Source organism: Mastigoproctus giganteus, chromosome 6, assembly GCF_048544385.1.
Source record: "Mastigoproctus giganteus isolate SK-2022 chromosome 6, ASM4854438v1, whole genome shotgun sequence".
Classification (NCBI taxonomy): Eukaryota; Metazoa; Arthropoda; class Arachnida; order Uropygi; family Thelyphonidae; genus Mastigoproctus; species Mastigoproctus giganteus.
This window is the reverse complement of record NC_143580.1, coordinates 158,876,313-158,899,379: the sequence shown is the minus strand read 5'-3', so window position 1 is coordinate 158,899,379 and position 23,067 is coordinate 158,876,313. Positions and strand designations below refer to the sequence as shown.

The 23,067-nt window shown below is 38.0% G+C and overlaps 2 protein-coding genes across 2 annotated transcripts in view; one reads left to right on the top strand and one right to left on the bottom strand.

Annotated features, from left to right (window-relative positions):
• The window catches only part of RpS27A (ribosomal protein S27A), a 74,535-nt gene extending 67,121 nt beyond the window's left edge, over nucleotides 1-7,414 (bottom strand). Inside the window, exon 1 of the mRNA XM_090375429.1 lies at nucleotides 7,337-7,414. The gene's annotated coding sequence lies outside the window, so the exon portion shown is untranslated. The remainder of the gene's footprint in view (nucleotides 1-7,336) is intronic.
• An 11,895-nt stretch (nucleotides 7,415-19,309) lies between these two features.
• On the top strand, nucleotides 19,310-22,268 carry EMC1 (ER membrane protein complex subunit 1). The gene has a single exon (XM_090376555.1). The coding sequence runs from the start codon at nucleotides 19,527-19,529 to the stop codon at nucleotides 22,266-22,268; it is 2,742 nt and encodes a 913-aa protein (XP_090232681.1). The 5' UTR covers nucleotides 19,310-19,526.
• The last annotated feature ends 799 nt before the right edge of the window (nucleotides 22,269-23,067 follow it).

Here is a 23,067-nt window from a genome sequence, read left to right as displayed (position 1 = left end):
GATGATGAGCTACAAGTCCATTTTACTGCTGCACTTTCTATCGCTCCTGTATGTTCATCCCATTCTCTTTTCAGCTCAGATGAAGAAGCTTTATAGTTTTTAAGGCATAAAAACTTCAAAACATGGTCCTGGCATAGACTCGTTTGAATCCAGATCAGCAGAACCAGTATTCTTGAGTTTGGAAAGAAATCAACTTGCTGTCGACTGATTACAAGACACTATAAGAACATCCTTCCTCACGTAAAGCAACACTCTTCATGGTGTCAACTGCATGTAACTCATCATCCTGACACAAGCCAGGAATGACTGCAATGCTTGCAGAGCATGCTTATATAGCTGAAAGTAACAGCTGATGCAATCTATAAGAAATATTGCCATATACTTACATTATTCGGTTGAAAATTACAATTTTAAGGGGCATCACCAGACCAGACAGACAGAATAAATAAATAATAAAAAAATAGGATGTAGTGACAAAACTGAATGTCTAACAAAAAAATATTAATTTATTAAACTGGATTGGATCAGGGCACTTCTAGTTATAGCAGAAATACCCAGCACTATAATGGAATATAGATAAATGTATATGATCAGTGTATTGGATAGGAGTGCTGACCTGTCAAGTGTAATTACAATGGAATAAATTGAGAATGCCTGCAAAGTATATTACTGGAAATTAAATAAAATAGTACTTAATGCTAAGATTCTAACCACATTCTTCGTAGGGTCGGTAGCCAAAACCGAAGGAACCACAGCAACAAGCAAGTCGCTGTTTCTGTTATGATGTATATGTACAAAACTTATACATCATAGCCAACCCAACAAAGCCCAAAAAGGAAGGAAGAAAAAGAATATAATTCATAACTAAAAGTAAAATGCAGAATTATGCTAAAATAATACCAATTAACTCTAAAGGAAAACTGAATGAAGGCAAATTGCTCAGTTTGAAATTTAAACCAAGTAAAAGAAAGAATAATCTTTAATCTATTATTTGTTCTCACCTGGCTGCTTTTAAATGTTTCTTTTTGCTTGTTTCAGGTAATATGACAGACACCAGCCCTTTCTTCCACCAGCATACAGTGGAAGAAAGGCTAATAGCACTTGTGTGGTACCACAAGAGGACATGCACAAACAAGATAGTAAAACAGCAAGACTTTGGAGAGATAGATATATAGATATTTGGAAAGCCAGTGCCGTCCAAATCGAATTTATCATTGGAAAAAGAAGGCATTTCAGACTGGCAGTGTACTGGACACCAAACCAAATGCAGATGCCTGAAAGTGTATCATCTGGAAATGCAAAATATTTGGACACCTATTCTGAAATATCCAAAAACATTACAAAAAACAGAGTTGGGTGTTTAGCAATCATCATATCATACAATGGAACATGACCTTAAAATGAACCAACTATAACTTGTGAATTATCAGATGCAGATCACAAAAGGCGACAGACTGCTTGTGACATTGCTGTGGCATTTTGATACCATTCCTAAAAGGTCAAAAGTCACATTTAGTGATGAGTGCTGTTTACCATGCAATGCTTACTTCTGAAGTGATGCCAATCCACATAATGTAGAAGTGCAAGACCATCCACCACATTATGATTTATGATCTGTCCACCACCTCATTGATCCTTACTTTTTATGGGCCGGTCAACAAGCAGTCATATCTGAACATGCTGGAAAATTACTTCATACCAGAATTTGAGATACGTGGAATGGTATTTGAAATTTATTTTCAGCAGGATGGGGCACCTGCAGTTCTAAATTAGCCCAACCAAGTTTTCCCTCACCACTTGTACATTATTATTATCAGCCATATGTACAAGGAAGCCATAATACAAGGAAGCCTGAGGCTAAGGCTGCACCAGCCAAAAAAAAAAAAAAAATTCCCAAGTTACCCTGAGAGAGAGAGGGTAGAATGATGATATCCAGCTCAGGACCCTGGGTTTGCCAAGCCCATACTCATATGTGAACCCCTGGGGTTAAATTGAATGGCATCTACTGACGAACTGAAACAATGAATTCAGAATGCATTTCCAATGATAACCAACAGAACGTGTCAGTTTTCACACTGTACATGAAGAATTATGGCAGAAACACTATCACTTCACAAGACTTCACTCGTATACATATCTAATGTCAAATGTGGGGGGAGCTATATTTACCAATTAGTTTATTGCTCTGAGAGCACTGTTTTCTGTATTCACAAGATAACGTCTGGCTTCAAGGCCGAACTACATTGTCAGCTCATATTTTTCTGTTCGAACAGAAATTTCGTTAGGCGTGACAAGAGGAAAATAGAGATGCTAATATAAAATTAAATTTGAAGTAAATAATCTGTTTTCAGTGCACAAGTAAGAATATCCGAAAATAAATAACTTCAACGACTCGTGTGTTGCTCCTGTGCCTATTCCGAAGCACCCTCCACTTTGAACAGCTACTCGGCATACTCACCGCAAATGTCCAGTCAGTGACGCTCAAAAATGGCCAAATGAGGAAAATAGACCTACAGAATTACAAATTGAGAGGACGAACAAGTAGATCATTTCAATTTGCACAACTCAATTTCTTACAAGTGCAATTTTTAGGGTTGTGAAGTAGTTTTTTGTTATTAAATTTCATTAAAAATTTGTTTCGTATTTTGGCAGAATAAGTCCTTATTCAAAATTAAACTTAGTATTTTAACTTTCCTTTAACACAACTAATTTTTCCTAAGCGCTGACTGAATTTTGAAATTGTGTATTTTGCCCTTGAATGTCATCCTTAATTAGAATATACAGTATAGGAAATTAAATTCTTCTTTATTCATCCATAAGTACATCGTGAAACGATTTATCTTCTTCTAAGTTCTGCAGTAAATGATGGAATTCGCCTTTTTCTGTTCTCTTCCAGTTGATGTCATGTACCCATTGTGTACTCATGTTTTCTCAGATATAAGAAAAGCACATGCATTTTCTAAATCTTCAAAATCTGAAGAGGATGAACTGTGGCAATTCATTTTGCTTCAGCTTTTCTCAAAGAGAATGACACATGTACAACGTTACAGGTTGCCAGACATATCCCTTTTGGAAGTATAATAATTTCCAAGATAACTTTTTTTAACATTTGAAAAAAGCAGAAATCATAAAACACCCTGTTGAGATGATTATTTAGGAAGAAAGAATTAACTGACAATAAAGTTGTTGAAATGCACCCTTAAAGACTCAAAAACGACATTCTATCCTTTTTACAAAGAGGGTTGTAGAATATTTATATTATGCTTACTTTGTAACCTTTTACATTCTACTTGACTTTTATTTCGTTGTAATGATTTAAGGCTCAGGCAACAAACTTTTTTTATTTAAAATTCCCAATATCAATATTGATTTGCTGTATGAAAAATATGTTCTGCTGAAATCATTCCATAGAAATATTGAGACAAAAGACCTCAAAAATACCACAGATGTTTGGATAAAAATTTTAAATGTGTACAAAGTACGTAATAACAAACAAAATATTAATTTTGTTTTTGCTTTGCTTCACTCAAATGCAATAAGTGAGCGAGTATTTAGCTCAATGTTTAACACATGGAAAAAGGATAGAAACAAATTAGACCTAAAGAATGTTGAAGGAGAACACTGTTGCAGAAAACCAATCAAAAAATGTCATGCAAAGAATTTTACACATTATGTACTAAAAAATGAACTGTTAAAGAAAATTCGCTCAAATGAAAAAAAGTATTGCTAGGTAAATATTTCCTTTTTGATAAAATAAATCAGGTTTATTGAATATGTATTGTAAACAATTATGTAAAACATTTGATATTAATATTTATAAAAAGTTTCTTTTAGTGTTTATAACTCTTGCAATAAAATTTTCCAAATTAAACAAATTAAAGCACAGCTATAATTCAGTTAATTTTATTAAAATTGACTAATTTTGTATTCCACGACTTGTAAAAATCAAAATTAGAAATAAAATGGTTATTAAAATTGCTCGGTTTTCTTAAGATATAATGCGAGTACCTCTAAACGAGAAATGAATACCCCAAACATAAGCACTAGTACTTCAAGATCATATTTTTAATCTGGCCACCTTACGTTACAGTGACGTTTCTTCTCCGACCAACTTCAGTTTACACTAAACCGGGACCACAGAGTACTATTCTGTGACAGGGTTCCGTGATGTGATAGTGTGTTTCCGCCTTTATTAACATCTTGTGCCATGACAACAGCAGATATCATGCCAATGCATTTCAATTCAACATCTAGAGAACGTATTGTACTATTATAAGTAGTAGTATTAATGTCTTTAAATAATATGTGGTAGGAGTGGGTGTATTTCATGCAATGTCCTGAGATTATGGAACACCCTGTAGTCCACTCCTCCACTACTTTTTTTTGTAGTGTCCTCCAATATTTTTGGACTTCAAAGTGGCAGCCAATTTAGTTTGGCCAGTCTTCTTCTCCCCCCACCACATGCACCCGATGATCCAATTCATTCCTGAGGTACTCTATAGAATTGAAATTGGAGGTCTGCCCAATTTTGACACATGTCAAACCAGTCCATCACAACACAAGCATGACATGGGGCATTGTCCTGCAGATGCAGGTATGGGCCTTCCCTGACATGCTACAACAACATAACGGATTAGCTATAGACCTTAGCATTCACGGATTTTTCAAAAAACAGACCTGCCAAACAATGAAAAATAGCCCCAGACCCTCAATCCTGCCTCTACCAACCTTCACTGCAAGGTCCAACAGGTAGCTTTCTCCAAGCATTGCTTCTGACATGCCACCCAGGCATAACCATCAAACTGGTAGAGCAGATACCATGACTCCTCACTCCAAAACACAGCTTTTTAACTCCTGTTAACTCATATATTTAACTCTTGAATTTTTAAAAGCAGTCAGCTTAATATATAAAGCTGAAACCAGGGATTGAACGAGGACACCCGACCGATGAGGCAAGTGGTTTTTCTTTGTCTCGGTTCATTATTAAATGCTAGTTAAATAGCATAGAAAAACATTCATTTTTGTTATTTTTTTACTGTCGAGTTGCAGCTTCTTTTCTTTCGTAAAATATCCCCTAAAATTACCTTTTCCCCTTTTCTTTTCCAGCCCCAATTTTGTGGGGAAAAAACCAGCGGGAGTTAGGAGGCAGCAGCCCCCACAAAAAATTTAAAAAAAAAAGAAAAGAAAAGCCTTTCTGTGTTTGTTTAATTTTAAAAATTGTTGATTTGCCATTCCTTTTCTTTCGTGAAATTTCCTTTTAAATTACCTTCCCTTTTCAGCTACCTATCCTACTTATTCCAATGTCACGTGACATTGTGATCCCTGAAAAGCATGCATTTTTCTAACTCGAATTTTTAAATTTATTGGATTTATCGTTTGTTTTCAGCCACCATATTTGTTGCTGTGTCACATGTCACTTGACATCCACCGGGCGAGGAGAGGGGGAACGCAGTGGGTGGAATAAAACCCATCAATCACAGCTTGCCCCCTCTTCCTCCGCTGCCATTTTGAAAGGGGTACCCATTTCTGAATCTCTACCCCAGGTTGTTTCCAAACTGTTTCAGCAACAGCCTACTTCCCTTTGCAGATCACATAAATTGTCAATCTATTGAAATGTCACATACAAGTTGCTTATGTGGTAACTTGTATGTGACATTTAAGTTAACTCCAATCTTATCATCATGCATTCACAATCATGTCTCCTCTTAAGCACATTTTGAGAGTCTGACGAGGGGCAATAGGTAGGACAACCTATCAACAGAGGGGTGTCAGGATATTAATGACAGGGCAGTGTATATTCCTAAGTTTATTAGGAATACAGCTATGTTAATTTCCTTCCAACCATATTGCAATGGTGGACAGAGGAACGGAACAGAACAGGATATTTGTTCTACCACCAACCTTATTCACATTCTGTTTCCGGGTTGCCTATAAATTTACCAGTTTTATTATGCAGCCAAAAAATAACAATAAAAAAACATGAAAGCTGGTTCAACCCTCAGAAACTTAAATGAAACATAATTAAGTTATATTACTGCTTACCAAATAAAAACTCAAACATATCCTGATATAACATAAAAATAGCCAAATGGCTCTACAGTGGAAAGTAGATGGTCTTTTATAGCTTACTTTTACAATTAAAGTGAAATGGTTGCCTTTTCAGCTGAACTTTATAATAGGGTCCCCACTCCAGACCGCCTCAATCTTAGTGTTTACCCCCCCCCCCCCGCTTTCCACTGTTTTAAGGTAGTAAAACGAGTTACCGATTTTAAAACAACGGCAAGGGTATAAACACCCTAACACTAGCCATAGCGGGTTAGCCATGTCAATCACTGCCTTCTTCCTGTTCTTCGCACAGAAGGGGTACCCTGTCCTAAGGTTTTATCGCGTTTTCTTATATTTATTGATGTTACTAAGAAGGTTAAAAAAAACTAAAAGGTTTAATTTTAATACTTATTTGAAATTTAACAGCTTTATTCCTTATAAAATAGAGTTCGCTGCAAACGAATGACACCTAAGCATTTGGGGTTCCAAAGGAAGAGCGGAGGCATCTGGCTAGCTACCCCAGACCGGACCACTGCCATATATTGCAAAATAAATTAACGAAGAAGTTAGGACTCATGAGACAGTCTTGATCAGGGCCGACGGGCTTGCACATCAGCTTTTAGAGAGTTGTGTGTGTAGTAGTAAACTCCCCATCTTATTCTTGAATCACCGGATTCTTGTAGGGAGAGTTTTGTGGAAGCTGCGTAATTATTTTACTTTTTTTAAACTCAACCGATCCGGTTACAACCAATTAATAATGAATCAATATCCGCTTTACGTCTGCAAACACGCGCGCACACGACAATTGGAGCCGCCATATTTTTTATTGGTGTTAAATGCTAATCAGACAAACCCCACGACAATTAGCAAAATATTATGTACGTTAAAACCTACTCTTTACTTGCATAACTGGACACCTAAATCATGAGGTAACTATTCCATTCAATACTTGCATGCGCAATTTGAACAAATGCGCAATCCCTACAAAAACACCCTATTTTAAGAAAATAACCTGTATAAATCTCGTAATTATAAAAAAATAATAATAATAAAAAAATCTTAATCTGAAAAAAATAAATAAAAATCATCGAGTACTCAATGCTTGGTACAACTTCAAGAAATAAAGCTCATGTAACAACACAAAATAAAACAGTCACGTTGGCACAAAATTTCCCTATAACGCCAGCATCAAGTTAAGTACCAGCAAATATTTTAATAATACACACATAAATATTATTAACATTATTTTAAAACAATTTAACTGAACAAAAAAACTTTTGCGTATACTCACCACGAAACAAATTCGCAAAACCAAACACTAATCAAAGGGGCACCAAAAGTAAATGAAAGAGATAATCTCGAACCAAACTAAAAAAAAATAGATAAAGCGCCTCTGTTAATATTTGTACGGCAACAATTACTCAATAATAAATAAACTGGCATTCAAAAACTTAAAAAACATTATATTGTATTGTAGATAGGCTATACAAACTATTATATTTGGAATACAATCGCCAATCAGGAAACCATAACCCTGTATAATTTCTACGATCTTATCCTACTCACGGAAACCTGGACTTCGTCTGACCAAGAAGATTTCATTTTCCCCTCAATCGCCAACTACAACGCTGCAGCGGCATCGAGAGCCACAAAAAAAGGTGGAGGAACCGCCATCTTCCTGAAGGATTCATTTGTGATAGCGTCAGAATCCAAATGCCCCTCATCTACCTTCGAGGCAATCCACATCAGAACAAAACTGTCAAATAACTGTCTGGATATCATATCGGTCTACATACCTCCTAATTCCTCCATGGAAAGATACTCTGAATTTTAAAACTGGGCTATCACTAAAATCTCAAAAAAGAATTCCATCATTATTGGATGGAATTTTGATTTGCCGCTACCATGTAGTGATCTGTCTAAATTTGTAACATCACACTTTTGACAACCTAAATTTAAAGCCTTTAACTTCATCGCCCACCACAGGCAACAACACACTCGACCAAATCTTCTCTAAAGCTCCTACGTCTTCCAAACTTCCGCTCTCAATTGCATTCGATATGACCATGATCCAATTTCAAAAATACTGTCCTTCAGCATCCCATCCCAGTGCGAAAAGAATCCAGTCTACAAAAAGAGATCAATTAAACTGAAGATCAATGCTGGTAAGACAAAGGCCCTGACAACAGATGGGTCGCAAGCCACCATCTATCTCGAAGGCGTCCAGATCGAGCAAGTGCAGGACTTTAAATACCTTGGGTCGCTGGTCCAGGAGAAGAAAGTTGCATCCGCCATGGAAATCCACAGCAGAATTGGACAGGCGGCCACTGCGTTCGCCTCGCTCAAATGGTGTCTGTGGAAGAGGACCAACATTTCCACAAAGACTAAAATCCGACTCTTCCGGACTTTGATCCTGCCCATTCTTCTTTACGGATCGGAAACATGGATTTGTCTCAAGTTAGATTTGAACAAACTTGAGGTATTCCAAATGCGATGCCTGCGGCAGATCTTGGGCATCTCTCTTCGCGACGGCATCACTAATGATACTATCCGCGCCAGATGTCAACAGCAACCAACCATTGCCGACCAAATCCAGAAGCGAAGGCTCAGATGGTTTGGCCACGTATGTAGAATGGGCACGAACAGAATACCATCCACACTCCTTTGGAGACAACGACCCACCCAATGGAGCATCCAACGGACCGCGCCTAGGAAAACGTGGGCCAAGCAAGTGGAAGATGACTTGAAGAGCCGACGTCTCGACCTTAACCAGGCCAGGACTGAAGCCATGGATCATAAGGTATGGAAGAACATCACAGAGCAAGTCCGAAACCCTGCGGCACCTACAGCAGCATACTGGTTGCGTGGCCAACCGCCTCCCCCAGCTGCCAGCTAAGGACCAAAGAAGAAGAATTAAACTGAAATATTTAAAACAGGAGATCTATCTAGAGCTGCTAAGCCTCTACCCTTGGGACAATCTAGTCAACTGTACTAAAGAATTAGCATACACCTTCTTCTCGACTTGGTTGGACTTATTCTCAAAAATCGCAACATCAAAAATCACTTCTCCTTCTTTGAACTCAATGTTTGGTGGATATCACAACTTGAGTCCCTTTCAAATTAAAGCAAAAGTCTTTCAAGAACTTTAAAAAACCTAACTCGGAAAACGATTATCTAAATTTCTTGGCTCACCGTAATAAATTTAACAAACTAAACAGGAAATAAATCCAACTATTCACAGCTAATAGGATTAAGAAAACTCAACAATATACCCCAAAATATCCCATCCACTACCGTCAGATTTCAAATTCAACTGCTAGTTGGAACACACACAATTTGTTTCAGCAGCAAAAAAATCCCTGCCAACAATTTACAGAATGTATGCCGTCCATCAACAAATTAAGCAGTATTGCTGTTTCGAAAGAGACAACGAAAAACGCAATTAAAAATCTCCCTTCAAAAAGGTACCGCAGGACACGAAATTATACCAATCTTCTGAACAAAATCGCTGGTGTCTACATTTTAGACCTTCTAGTCTTCTTTTTCAATCAGGCCATAAATAACAACTTTTTCCCTCAGAATGGACTCACTACAAATTTTCCCACTACCGAAGTGCAAAAACATCAAAAGCAACAAAGACATCAGGCCAATATCAATCTCATCCTCTGTACTAAAACTCCTAGAAAGATATATGCTACCGACAGTGAGAAGCAACTTTTCCCAATACATTATAGCCAGATTCACTACGGAATTATCGGGAGATCCACATCGACCAACCTCCTCGCAACAAACCAAATAATGCTTTAACGCTCTTGAACCTCCTCAAAGAAAGGGTCCTGAGAGCAAACATCAAAAACAAATCCTATCAGGCCATTTACTCATCTGGAATCCCCCAGGGCGGGACCCTATCCGCAATAATCAACCCCGGGGGCTCACATCTGGTGAGTATGGGCTTGGCACACCCAGGGTCCTGAGCTGGATATCATCATTCTTCTCTTTCTTGGTGATTCCCTTCTACTTTTGACTCTCTCTCTCTCTCTCTCTCTCTCTCTCTCTCTCTCTCTCTCTCTCTCTCTCTCTCTCTCTCTCTGTCTCTCTCTGTCTCAGGGTTACTCGGGAACTTTTTTTTTTTTTCCTGGTGCAGCATAAGCCTCAGGCTTCCTTGCATCATATGGATATTAATAATAATAATAATAATAATGTTCTCCGCATCCTCCAACAGTTCCTACTAACCCATAAGCATGTAATGTCTTATGCGGAAGATGTTAAAATCAGTGCAACCTCACGCTCAAGTTAATCAGCTAAATGTACTGAAGAGCTGATCTGTAACACCCTCCAAGAGTTCGCTTTATACCTCAAATCTTTCAATCTTGCACTCAACCCCTCAAAATCCAGTCACCTTCAAATCTCGCTTAAAAAGGGGATCTTTCCGATAATCACCTCCCTGAATACCCAAATAATGCCGACCATGTGGATCTGGGAATGAATTTTCTCTGACTCAAAATTCAATTTCGCTACTCATCTGAACTACCTGTCCAAAAAACTCACAAGAGCTATTTGGCTGGCAAACCAAAACCTTCAACTTATACACTCTGCCCATATTATAATAAAATTCTTTTCATAAATAATCAAGCCAAAAATTCTCTACGCTTGCCTGTCTGGGCCGGCGTGGCCAATGCAAATTTCATAAAGATCTCTTCCCTTGAATACTGGTTTCTTAAATGGATTTTCTTCAAGTCCGGCTATGAATCTGCCTCTTCCCGAACTTTCGTGGTTGGCTGCCTAAACTACTCCGACTTTTCACGTTCAATCTGGTACAACAACCTTTCTTTCTTTACAAAACTGTACAACGAGAATATTGATTATCCAGAAATTTGGGAAGTTATAGCTTGGAGAATCCCCAAGAAATCAGCAAGATTCAAGCCAACACTAGTCCCTTTACTAAACCGACCCCTTTAATCGAAAGGCACTTCCCATTCAACTCTCTGTCCTTTGTCAACCGTTTGAATATAAACTCGCTCCTAATAGCCAAAAACAGAGCTCTCCTGTCACAAGCGGCTAAACTCATACTAAAGTCACAAGCGGCGAACTAAACATAACCACAATGCTACATCCTTCCTCTCCTTTAATCCTGACTTTACAGTCTAGATATCTAGGGGAACACTCAGCAGATAACTCCGGTATTTTAAGTTTTTCTTAAATTGCAGTTCTCATGCATTAGCTGATCTCGAGAATTTAGTGATAGCCAAATCCCGCAGTTTTGTGCACTTTATATCAACTACATTTGGAATTCAATTTTGCCTTTTCTATTAATTGTACTCTATTCTAATTACATGTGTCTTTATGCTTTACTGTAAGCCCCTGTAGCTGTTACATTAGTTGTCCCAGGGCAAGCTTAGCATTGTTAGCATGTTTATTATACTGTATTGATGGCACATCTCTACACGGTCAGGCTGGTCTGACGCTTTGTCCAGGATGCCTCTTGGACAAACCTGCAACCACTGGCTTGTCTGGAGTTGTTACCTCCATGCAATGTAGGAAGGAGAGCTAATGAACGGAATTTATTTATATTTATTTATTTTTTATATTAGGCCACCCGAATATTTAAATGTATATGCCGTGCTGTGTGCGTTATGTCTGTTAATTGCGTGTGTTCTATTGTCTATTTGTCTGTTTTGCTGAACGAAAAACCCGTTTCTGGTAGGAAAACCTACCAGAAACTGGGGAAAAAGCCTATTAAAATTCCTTGCGTCATCGATGAGATCGGAATCCGGGCCTTTTCCACTCGGTATGGGGAGGATGGTGACGATACCACGGTGCTACCAGCGCAGACAGACAGGCTATATAGCAGTGAGTGGTGATTTTATGATACATGTCGGTTTTATTAATTCATGTATTCCCAGATGGACCCTCCTTTCCGACACCCCTCTCGCTGTAGCGCTGTGGATAATAACACTTCTAACTTCCCCATAGCTTGGGTTCGATTCCTATCTCTGAACAAAATTTAAAAAAATATATTTCTTGTAAAGATAAGTAGATAGTGGCTTAGTTCTTCGGTCTCGAGGTAGGTTGCCTGTTTTTTAACTTGCTACAACCTTGGTTTCTGTCCTCATAACAAGTAAGCTATTGATGTTGTTGTTTGTAGGATTGGACGCTCATCAGCGAATTTATATTGCAAAAAGAAAATTTGAACAGGTAACGCAATAGTGATAAATGGTACACAAATTTGCCCAATTTGTGTACTTCAGTAAACAAATTGGTAAGAATTAACTATTGTCCAATTTACAGTAATTGACAATTTGTTCGCCATTTTCAGGGTAACATCACCGGAAAACAGATGGTTGACTGAAAGTGCAAATTCAGTAAGCTGTTCTTCTTGGCCATGCTTGCTATTTTCTTCAGAAAAAATGTTTGTAATGAAAAAGGATATAATGATTAAAAAAATATACACACTGGCTTGCAAAAACACGAACGATCTCAGAGACATAAAATAGTGAATCGATCTGGAATTATTCGGTGATGAACGCAAACAACTGAATTGGATGAGCAAAAAAAAGACTTCATATACAGGAATATAACGAAAATGTAAATAATTGTGCGTTACTTGTCGTAGAACAATTTATTGGTTTTAAAGAAGTGAGCGGTGGGTTCAGCGAGTGGCATAGCTGACTATGACTATTTTTCAGTGCATCGAAAATGTGAACTTCAAGAATAAGTTACTTGCTTAAATTTAAAACGGAGTTGCTACAATGGTGGGCGAATTGAATGGATTTCAATAAAGAACAGGGAAAACATATCCATGCACAATCTTTGTTCACTGTTGTGTTTAACCCTGGGGGCTCACATCTGGTGAGTATGGGCTTGGCACACCCAGGGTCCTGAGCTGGATATCATCATTCTTCTCTCCTTGGTGATTCCATTCTACTTTTGACTCTCTCTCTCTCTCTCTCTCTCTCTCTCTCTCTCTCTCTCTCTCTCTCTCTCTCTCTCTCTCTCTCTCTCTCTCTCTCTCAGGATAACTTGGGAATTTTTTTTTCCTGGTGCAGCATAAGCCTCAGACTTCTTTGCACCATATGGCTATTGACAATAATAATAATAATAATTTAAATTCATTGTTTTTGTATAACAATTTCATTGTAAAATGATTTACGTTTACTGTTGTGCACATGTATAATGATTTACGTTTACTGTTGTACTCATGTATAATGATTTTTTTGTGCACGTGTATAATGATTTTTTGTGCACCTGTATAATAATGCAGAACTATAAACGAGTGTAAGTTATTTTTTAAATTCTAAACAGATTGGCAAGTTATTTGTCAAAATTACCTAAAAGAACTAATGTTCTGGACAATATTATAAGAAGAAGATTTCGTTCCAAAACCTGCACCAACTAGATGGAATTACTCCTCCCGCATGGTTAATACCGCTAAGGAAAATCGCGCTTCATTAATTAGTCTCTTTCGAAGACATCATTGAAACCCTGAAAAGTGGGATGAAGTAACCATAAAAACTGCTATGGGATTTAAGAACAAATTTAATGAACCTGTTACCGTATTTCTCTTGGAAGTGTTCAGTGAAATATTTTCGTTCACTGATGTTTTATTTAATATTCTTCACACAAATACCGACACATTTTGTATTGCATAAATAAAATAAAGTAGGAAACAAAGTTTCTTGAAAATAAACGATAACACTTTTTCAGATTTTATAAATTAATAGAAAGTGACATTCTGTATATACAACGAGGCCAAATAAGAGATACAGAAAAGTTAACCCTATTGATCCACAGCAGCAATACAAATGTTATACTATGAAATCATAGACATGAGACTGCAATTCCAGATAACTGCAATTTCTGGCAAGAGTCTGCAAAGCCATATGAGTATGAGTTGTGTTGGGTACCGTGATTTAAATTTTGCTTTGTTGTTCATCTGGCCACATCGTTACTGGAAGACCCTCTCAACGTGGATTGAAGCCTTCCAGAATCCATCAGCAATACAGGCCAGGAAAAATAGTGAGGCTACGTAGGAGAGTTTAGGTCAGACAGGAAGGCAGGGGTGGATTATAGACACGGAAGTCCTCCAGGATTGTTGCTCGTTGTAGGGGGTTTTGACGTACCAGTAACGTAACTTATATTGCGTCGTGAATAATATGACTGTAATTGGCGTGTGTTCTACGGTCAATATGCGGTTTGCTGGACGGAAAAACTGTGAAATCTTCGTCTGAGCCGAATTAACTGAGTCACGGTGTAAAAAAGAGCAATAATAGCGTTATACATGGCATAAACTGAGTTCCCGCCCGGCTTGAGAAAGACGGTGATTATACCAACTGTGCTACCCACAATGGCATCAAGGGAGATGAAAGAATGAAAAAAAAAAAATGATTATACACTGGTGTACAAAATTTAAGGACCAGTCAGGTTTTCACACCTGACTGGTCCTTAAATTTCTTGAGGTACAGAAATGATGAAGGAAACAACACCGACACAACAATAAAAACAAAACGGTACAGAGGGACTTTATTCAAAAATGGCAACAAACCACTGGCTGCCATGATACAGATGCATCACTGCAAAAGATGGAACAAAGGGAAGAGGTGGTCCTCAGTAGGAGATATGGCCACGCCTAATGCCGATACAGGCTTTGCACCGCTTGTGCATGTTTAGAACAATGTTGTTAATACGTTCTCACGGTAACATCGTCCATTCCTCTGTCAGCGCCATCTTCGGCTGGTGAACATTTTCTGGTGAATGTGGACGTGCGCGCTAGGCGTCTTCCCAGAGCGTCCCATATGTGTTCGATTGGCGGAACGGGCAGGCCAGTTCATACGAACAATGTCCTCACTTTCCAAAAGCATATCAACAGTTGGAGTGCGATGGGGAGCGGAGTTATCATCCATAAACACGAACTCGGGGCCAATGGCATCTCGAAACAGACGCACATGTGGAAGGATTACCTCAGTACAGTAGCGTGCACCGGTTACAGTACCGCCTTCCAGTATCTGCAGTTGTGTACGTCCATCCAAGATAACGCCTCCCCAGACGAGAACAGTTGGACTGCCATATCGATCACTTTCAGAGCTGTTTGTGGGGTGATACCATGTGCCAACCTCTCGCCAGATTAGCTGACATCCAGAATCGCCGCTGAGACTGAATCTAGTCTCATCAGTAAAGAGTACCTTAAGTAAAGATTTTGTGATTGTAACCTTTAGAAATAGTGTTGGTCCTTAGGTTTTGCACACCAGTGTAGTAGGGTCTCCCGTAAATGATTAAATATATCCTTTTGTTATTATTATTATTATTATTATTATTATTATTATTATTATTATTATTAGGCATATAGTGCAAGGAAGCCTGAGGCATATGTTGCACCAGCTAAAAAAACTTTCCGAGTTACCCTGAGAGAGGGAGAGAGAGAGAGAGAGAGTCAGAAGTTGTAGTAGTAGTAGTAGTAGCAGTAGTGGCATGTGATACAAGAAAGCAAGTATATGAGCTTATGCAGCATCAGCCAAAAAAAAAAAAAAAAAATCACACCATTCCCTCCAAATGCCTGTCCAGTTCCTCCTTAAATTTATTCAACCTATCAACTTCCACAACGACAGATGGAAGTTTGTTCCACCAAATAACCACCCGCTGACTAAAGGCAAATTTCCGCACATCTATTCTACATCTGTCCTTTCTTAATTTGAATTTATGCACCCTTTGGTTCGTAATATGAACAAGTGGAAGGATCTCATCAGAATTCAGCGTGCTCAACCCATTCAAGGCCTTATACACCTCAATCAGATCACCGCGAAGGTGCCTAGTCTCCAGCCACTGCAATTTGCAGAACTTAAGCCTTTCTTGGTAAGAGAATCCCTTCATTCCCCTCACCAATCTTGTTGCCCTTCTCTGTTCACGCACAAGTAAATCTACATCCTTCCTAAAATGAGGCCCCCAGACCTGTACACAGTACTCAAGGCGTGGCCTGACCATTGCCTTATACAGAGGGACAATCACCTTCTTTTCCCTCCTAGCAAAATTCCTATATATCATTGCCAAAACCCCATGACCTGCCCTGGCAGCCTGTCTGCTTTGCTCAGAAAACTTCATATCTGACTGCACAATTACTCCCAGGTCTTTTTCATTTTCTACCACCTTAAGTGTAGTACCACACAGTTGGTACGTTTCTCTGGGGTTACTTCTACCCATATGCAGTACTTTGCATTTGTCAAGGTTAAACTTCAGTTACCACTTCTTAGCCCATCTGCCCAAATTACCTAGATCCTATTGCAGTAGCACACTGTTATTACTGTCATTAACAACCCAGCCAACCTTTGTATCATCTGCAAAATTCGACATTAAGCCTGATATACCTTCATCAATATCATTGATAAATATACAAAACAACAATGGACCCAACACCGAACCCTGTGGGACTCCACTAATAACATAAGTCCAAGAAGAGCAGCACCCATTGATTACCACCCTCTGTCTTCTCCCAATTAACCATCCTTTAATCCATTGTAGCAACTTACCCTTAAAGCCATTCTGCTCCAATTTGTACAATAGTCTTCTATGCGCAACAGTGTCAAAAGCTTTCCTGAAATCCAAATATATGATATCAAAATTATTTTTTGCATCCAGTTCCTTTGAAACCACATCATAATATCCTATCAAATTTGTCAGACAAGACTTTCCCTTAACAAACCCATGCTGTGCCTGAATTATTGCTGCAGTCTTCTTTAGATGATCATGCAATGCATCTTTAACCAGTGACTCCATTATTTTACCCGGAATAGAAGATAAACAAAGTGGTCTGTAATTACTCGTGTCCCCCTTCGATCCCCCTTTGTGAATTGGGGATACATTTGCACATCTCCAGTCCGTGGGAACTTCTCCTGAGTCCAAGGATGCTCTCATAATTATGGCTAAGGGTTTGCTTAGCCGCCTCCTTTAATATAACTGGATAGATCCCATCCACCTGAGGTGCTTTTCTTATGTTTAATTGCAACAATTTCTCCTCCACTTTGCTCTCAGTTATTACAAAATCATTAAGTATGCTGCTACAATTTGATAACCTTCTGCCATTTCCAAACCTTAATAATTCCTGATGTGTGAATGGAGATGCAAAATACTCATTCAGTTTGTTTGCTATCTGAGCAGGATCATCAACAGTCGAACCATCGATGTCAAGTGGACCAATCAGATTTATCCCCTTCCTTTTAGAGTTTATATAAGTAAATAAATCCTTGCTATTTTTCTTAGCATCCTTTGCCAAAGATTTCTCGTAATCTGCCTTCGCCTACCTAACCTCCTTTGTGACCTGATTACAGACTGGCTTATATCTGCCATAGGCTTCTGAGTTGCTTGATAATTTATATGCATCCCATACATTTTTCATCTCTGTTACGAGTCTCATTAGTTCATTAGATAACCATTTAGGCCTAAACCTTGAACAATATTTCTTAATAGATATGAAACTTTAAGTAGTATCCACGATTAATTCCTTGAATGCTTCCCCCTTAGAATTTACTGTTGGTAACATCGTGAGTTGATCCCACTGTACAGAATTTAAAAACTTTCTGAGACCACTGTACTCACCTTTACAGAAGCAAAAACCCTTTCCTTTACCCCTGATGGTAATTAAATCTTTAAGTAAATCCCACATTCTGAGTAAAAGTGAATCACCAAGAAACAAAAGAATGATGATATCCAGCTCAGGAACCTGGGTATGCCTAGACCATACTCACTAGATGTGAGCCGCTGGGGTTATTTATGTATTATGTCTGTAAATTGCATGTGTTCTCTGGTCGATTTGCCTGTTTTGCTGGACGAAAAATCGTAGTTTATGGATAAAAACCATGCTATCTACACCTGAGACCGACTAACTCAGCCACAGAATGAAAAAAGCCTATTAAGGTTCCTCGAGTCATCGACGGGATTTGAACCCGGGTCTTATTCACCTGGTGTGGGGGAAGATGGTGACGATACCAGTGTGCTACCAGCGCAAACAGGATGAAAGAATACCAGTACAGCATTCAGCTATCACGATGAAGGACTTGAGCCAACTTATTTACCCTGCCCTCGTGGGTAGCACAGTTGGTAGGATCGGCATGCTCCCCATACCGAACGGAAAAGATCTGAGATCGAATCCTGTCGATAACGGGATGACTTTTTATGGACCTTTTTCACAACGTAAAAATAATAATAGAAATAGAGGCACGTGATGTAAGAAAGCAAGCGTATGAGATTATGTAGCATCAGCCAAAAAAAAAAAAAAAAAAATTAGACAATCATTCCCTCTAAATGTTTGTCCTTGAATTTATTTAAGCTATCAGCTTCCACAGCCACAGATGAAAGTCTGTTCCAGCAATTAACCACCAGCTGGCTAACGGCAAATTTCCTCACATCTATTCTACAACTGACTTTCCTCAATTTGAATTTATTCTCCCTTAGTTTCGTAATCTGAGCAAGTGGAAGAATCCCATCAGAATTTAGCGTGCTCAGCCTATTCAAGGAGTTATACACCACAATCAGATCACCTTGCAGGTGTCTAGTGTCCAGCTGCTGCAATTTGTAGAACTTAAGCCTCTCTTGAAAAAAGAGGATCCCTTAGTTCCTCTCACCAATCTTGTTGCCCTTCTCTGTACACGCTCAAGCAAATCTACATCCTTCCTAAAATTCAGCCTCCAGACCTAAACGCAGACTCAAGGCGTGGCCTGACCATTGGATAATCACCTCCTTTTCCTTGCTAGAAAAATTCTGTATATCATTGACAAAACCCCATGACTTGCTCTTGCAGCCTGTCTGCGTGTTTTTCTCCCAGAGACTCGGGTTTTTCGTCCTGCAAACATAAAATCGACAAAGAACATATGAAATCTACAGACAATAATACTACAGGCAATATGGCCTTTGTCGCTGATGCTCTTAAAACCACAGAGTAGTAACATATCTTACTTCTATGTGCTTAAAACCCTACTACAACAACAAGTAATGTACTCTTGTTTTTGATCAGGCATACGTGGTTAGCATTTAAACTAACTTATAATATAAAATATAATAAAAACTAAAAGGTAAGAAACTAATAAACTTATAAAATAATAAAAATCATAATATAACAAAACTTATATAATCAGAAATTATCAGATCTCAGTTTGTTTCCTGGACTGTCAGTGTTAAAACTGGAGATCTGGCAAATATGTGCGTAAAATATGCAGTACATAGAAATTAATAACATAATAAAATATAGCTGCACCTTTTTTCGGCTCCACACCAAGTCAATGTTTGGTAGTACAGTGCACAGAGTAGTAGGGTTTCTCGTATAGACGGTGGAATTGTTGTTTATCGAGACCTGTACTTGTTTCTGGCAGAATCAGTGATGTAATTCATGGTTGTGTTTGTGCCGGTTGTTTTTTAAAAAGTAATTTTACGTTCTGTGATTAAACTGGAAGGGTACCGTTGTTCTTACGTAAATCATTTTGAACTGATTAGAAATAATTATGCATCGATATATCTATTTCATTCTCATGGCTACTACTTGTTTTGCATTATATGAAGATCAAGTTGGCAAATTTGATTGGAGACAGCAATTTCTTGGTAAGCTGTTATTTGCACACATCGATCCAGTTTTAAGCGGAACACAGAAATTTATTATTGCGACTGAACAAAATGTGTTAGCTTCTATTAATAGTCGAACAGGGGCGATAGCATGGAGACAAGTATTAGAAAAAGGAAACAGTGGGGAAATAGATGCGTTGTCTACCGAAGGGGAATTAATTTCCATTAGTGGGAATGGGCAGTTTATTCGTAGTTGGGACTCCTCATATGGATTGCTGCAGTGGGAAACTGCCCTTCCCACATTGTCTTTAACTGAAGATTATTATGTAAAGAAGTTCTACGTTAATTCAGTAGATAAGGAAGTCGTTGTAGTTTATGTAAATTCTGGCTCTAGCATTAGAGTTGCTATACACAACTTCGGAGATGGCACAATGAAAACTTCCGAATTAATATCGTCTCCCTGGATGCAGAGAGAAACGAAATGCGAGTTTGTTAGTGTTAAATATTTTGTTTGTATTGATATACATCATTTATCTTTACAACTTCTGCTTGTTGGTGAAGGATCGAGATTCATCGCTGTTCCATTTCAGTCATTCATGATTAAAGCCTTTCAAAATATGGATTTTGAGGAACACATAAGTATAGTGCCCTTTGCTTATCAAGCTGTTGCATACAAACCCATTTTTGCTGTTCAGTGTGGTACTGAGGGATACCTGATTTTGCAGTTTGAGCCACCAGGTATTAAAGTTGTCAAATATTTGGTAGGTGTAAAAAACATAGCTGCATCCATTGTAGATAATAAACAACTTATTTTCTCAGTGATTTTAAAAGATGAGCATTACGAAGTATTAGTCTTAGATCCAGTCACTTTACTGGAAATTCCTGAATATGAAGGTAGCTTTGATATACTCCCTAATCACGGCCAGGTGCAAATGGTTTTTATCTTGCCATATAATAAAAAGGATAAAAGTTTTGGATATAAAATGCTAATTTCTATGGAAGATCATGCTCTTATTCTTGTACACCAGCATGGAAAAATTTTATGGAAACGTGAGGAAGCGTTGGCATCTGTTTTGTCTGCAGAAATTTTAGATTTGCCACTTTCGGAAACAGATGCCAAGATTGAGCAGGAATTTGGAGTAACCAATACAAATTTAATAAACATGTTTGTTAATCGAATTGCAACCCAAGTACTTCAATTACAAGCATTTTTGTTACAAACCCTGTCTGGATTGCAGAGTGAAAATGAAGAAGAGGGAACTTTAATTAACTTAACCAGAGATAGATTTGGACTTCATAAAGTCATTGTTGTTGCTACAATTCCAGGAAAACTCTTTGGTGTGGATAGTCTTACTGGACAAATTGTGTGGAGCTACTTCATAGAGAATTTCATTCCATTTACCCAACATAACGATGCATATTTGCCACTCTTTGTTCAGAGAACAACCACTCATTTTCCATATACTCCTCAATGCACTTTACTTGGAAAACACAAAATGAATGGGCATGGTTACATTTTTTCATTTAACCCAATTACAGGAAGACCTATTGAATATCAGGTTTTGTCCTACGATATTTTACAAGCAATGATGCTTGGCTTTGTTGATGAAAATCATTTGCGCCCAATTCTTGTACTTGATACTGACCTTAAGGCCCATATATTTTCCTCATCTTCTGAATCTCCTCTTCAGTACTGTAAAGATATCCATTATATTTTTACAGCTGATGTAGAAAGTGGTACCGTTAGAGGTTATAGTCTAGCTTTTGCTCATTTAGATGAACTTCAAGCTACAGAAGTCTGGAAAGTTGTATTTCCCCAACAAATAATTAAAATAACAACCAAAAGACCAACGGAACCAGTCCATTCCCAGGGTCGGGTGATGGGAGATCGTAGTGTGTTATATAAATATCTTAATCCTAATTTAGTTGTAATTATCACCGAAGGAACAGACCCTACTCAAAAGCCATTTCTTTCTGTTTATTTACTAGATGGTGTAACAGGACTGATAATTTACTCAGTTACACATAAGAGAGCTAAGGGCCCAGTAAACATTGTTCACTCTGAAAATTGGGCTGTATATAGTTACTATAGTGAAAAGTCACGACGCTTAGAAATGTCATCTATTGAATTATATGAAGGCAAAAGCCAAAGTAATACAACAGCTTTTTCTTCCCTTGTTCCACCACCAGTACCTCTAGTAGAACATCAGACCTATATATTCCCCTCAGGTATAGATACAATGACAGATACTATTACTGAGAGAGGGATGACAAGTAAGCATTTGCTCATTGCTTTACCATCTGGTGGAATTCTTGAACTTCCCAAAGCATTTCTGGACCCAAGGAGGCCAATCCATCTTACTCCTGAACACAGAGAAGAGGGGTTAATCCCTTATGTACCTGAACTACCACTGCCTTCTGAAGGTATCATCAATTATAATCAAAGTGTGCTAAGGGCAAAAGGAATACAAACAGCACCGTCTGGCTTAGAATCTACTTGTCTTGTATTTGTATTTGGCTTGGATTTATTTTATACCCTTGTAACTCCTTCAAAGACATTTGATATACTTAAGGATGACTTTGATCATTTACTAATATCTGCTGTATTGCTGGGTCTCTTATTCTTTTCCTATATTTCTAAGAAACTTGCTGCTAGGAAAGCTCTGAAAGCTGCATGGAAATAAAATTAGTTGTTTGATGGTAAATGATTGTGGTAATATTATTAATTTTGAATTTTTTTTTCTTTTATGAAAATATTCTTCTCTCTCTCTCTCTCTCTCTCTCTCTATATATATATATATATAGAGAGAGATATTTTTTTTTGATGTGTGATAGAGAATGCTTAGTTTGTTATGTAATATATTAATAATTCTTCAGATAGCATTCTACTCTGTTTACACTCCAGGATGGCCACAGAGGGTCAGAGAAGTTTACAAGATAGAGAATACAAGAACAGTGCTGTATTTGTTAGTCACATGGGCCAGAACCATGATCACCTTAAATGCATGTACTATTGTATCCTGCATTTGACTACTTGGTTATGGCATTAATGCACACAATAGGTTTAATTCTTATTTTAGTGACTCTGTAACAAATTATTTGCTACATCCATCCATCCACAAAAAAAAAATCAATCAATTTTAAGGTAAGGATCAGGTGGGACAAAAAACGAAGATACTTTTTTTGCTATCATAAAATAATAATATAAAAGCAGGTATGGCTGTTTCAGGTACTCAGTACTTGTAATTCTGCAGCTGGAAAAACTGCACAGTCCCCCTCAAGTGAATTATTGCACATTGGCAAGTGTGTATGTTTGGGCTTGGAGGTGGCTGTGGGTGTGTCAGACCCATTCCCGTCTACTGAGTGTGATATTAAGATGTTTCTTGTACTGCAAGAGTATAATAGACTGGTGCACTATCTTTCTGAAGGATGCACTTTTGATTTGTGATTCCACTTTAGCAGTTGTGAAAAGTTTGGCTATAC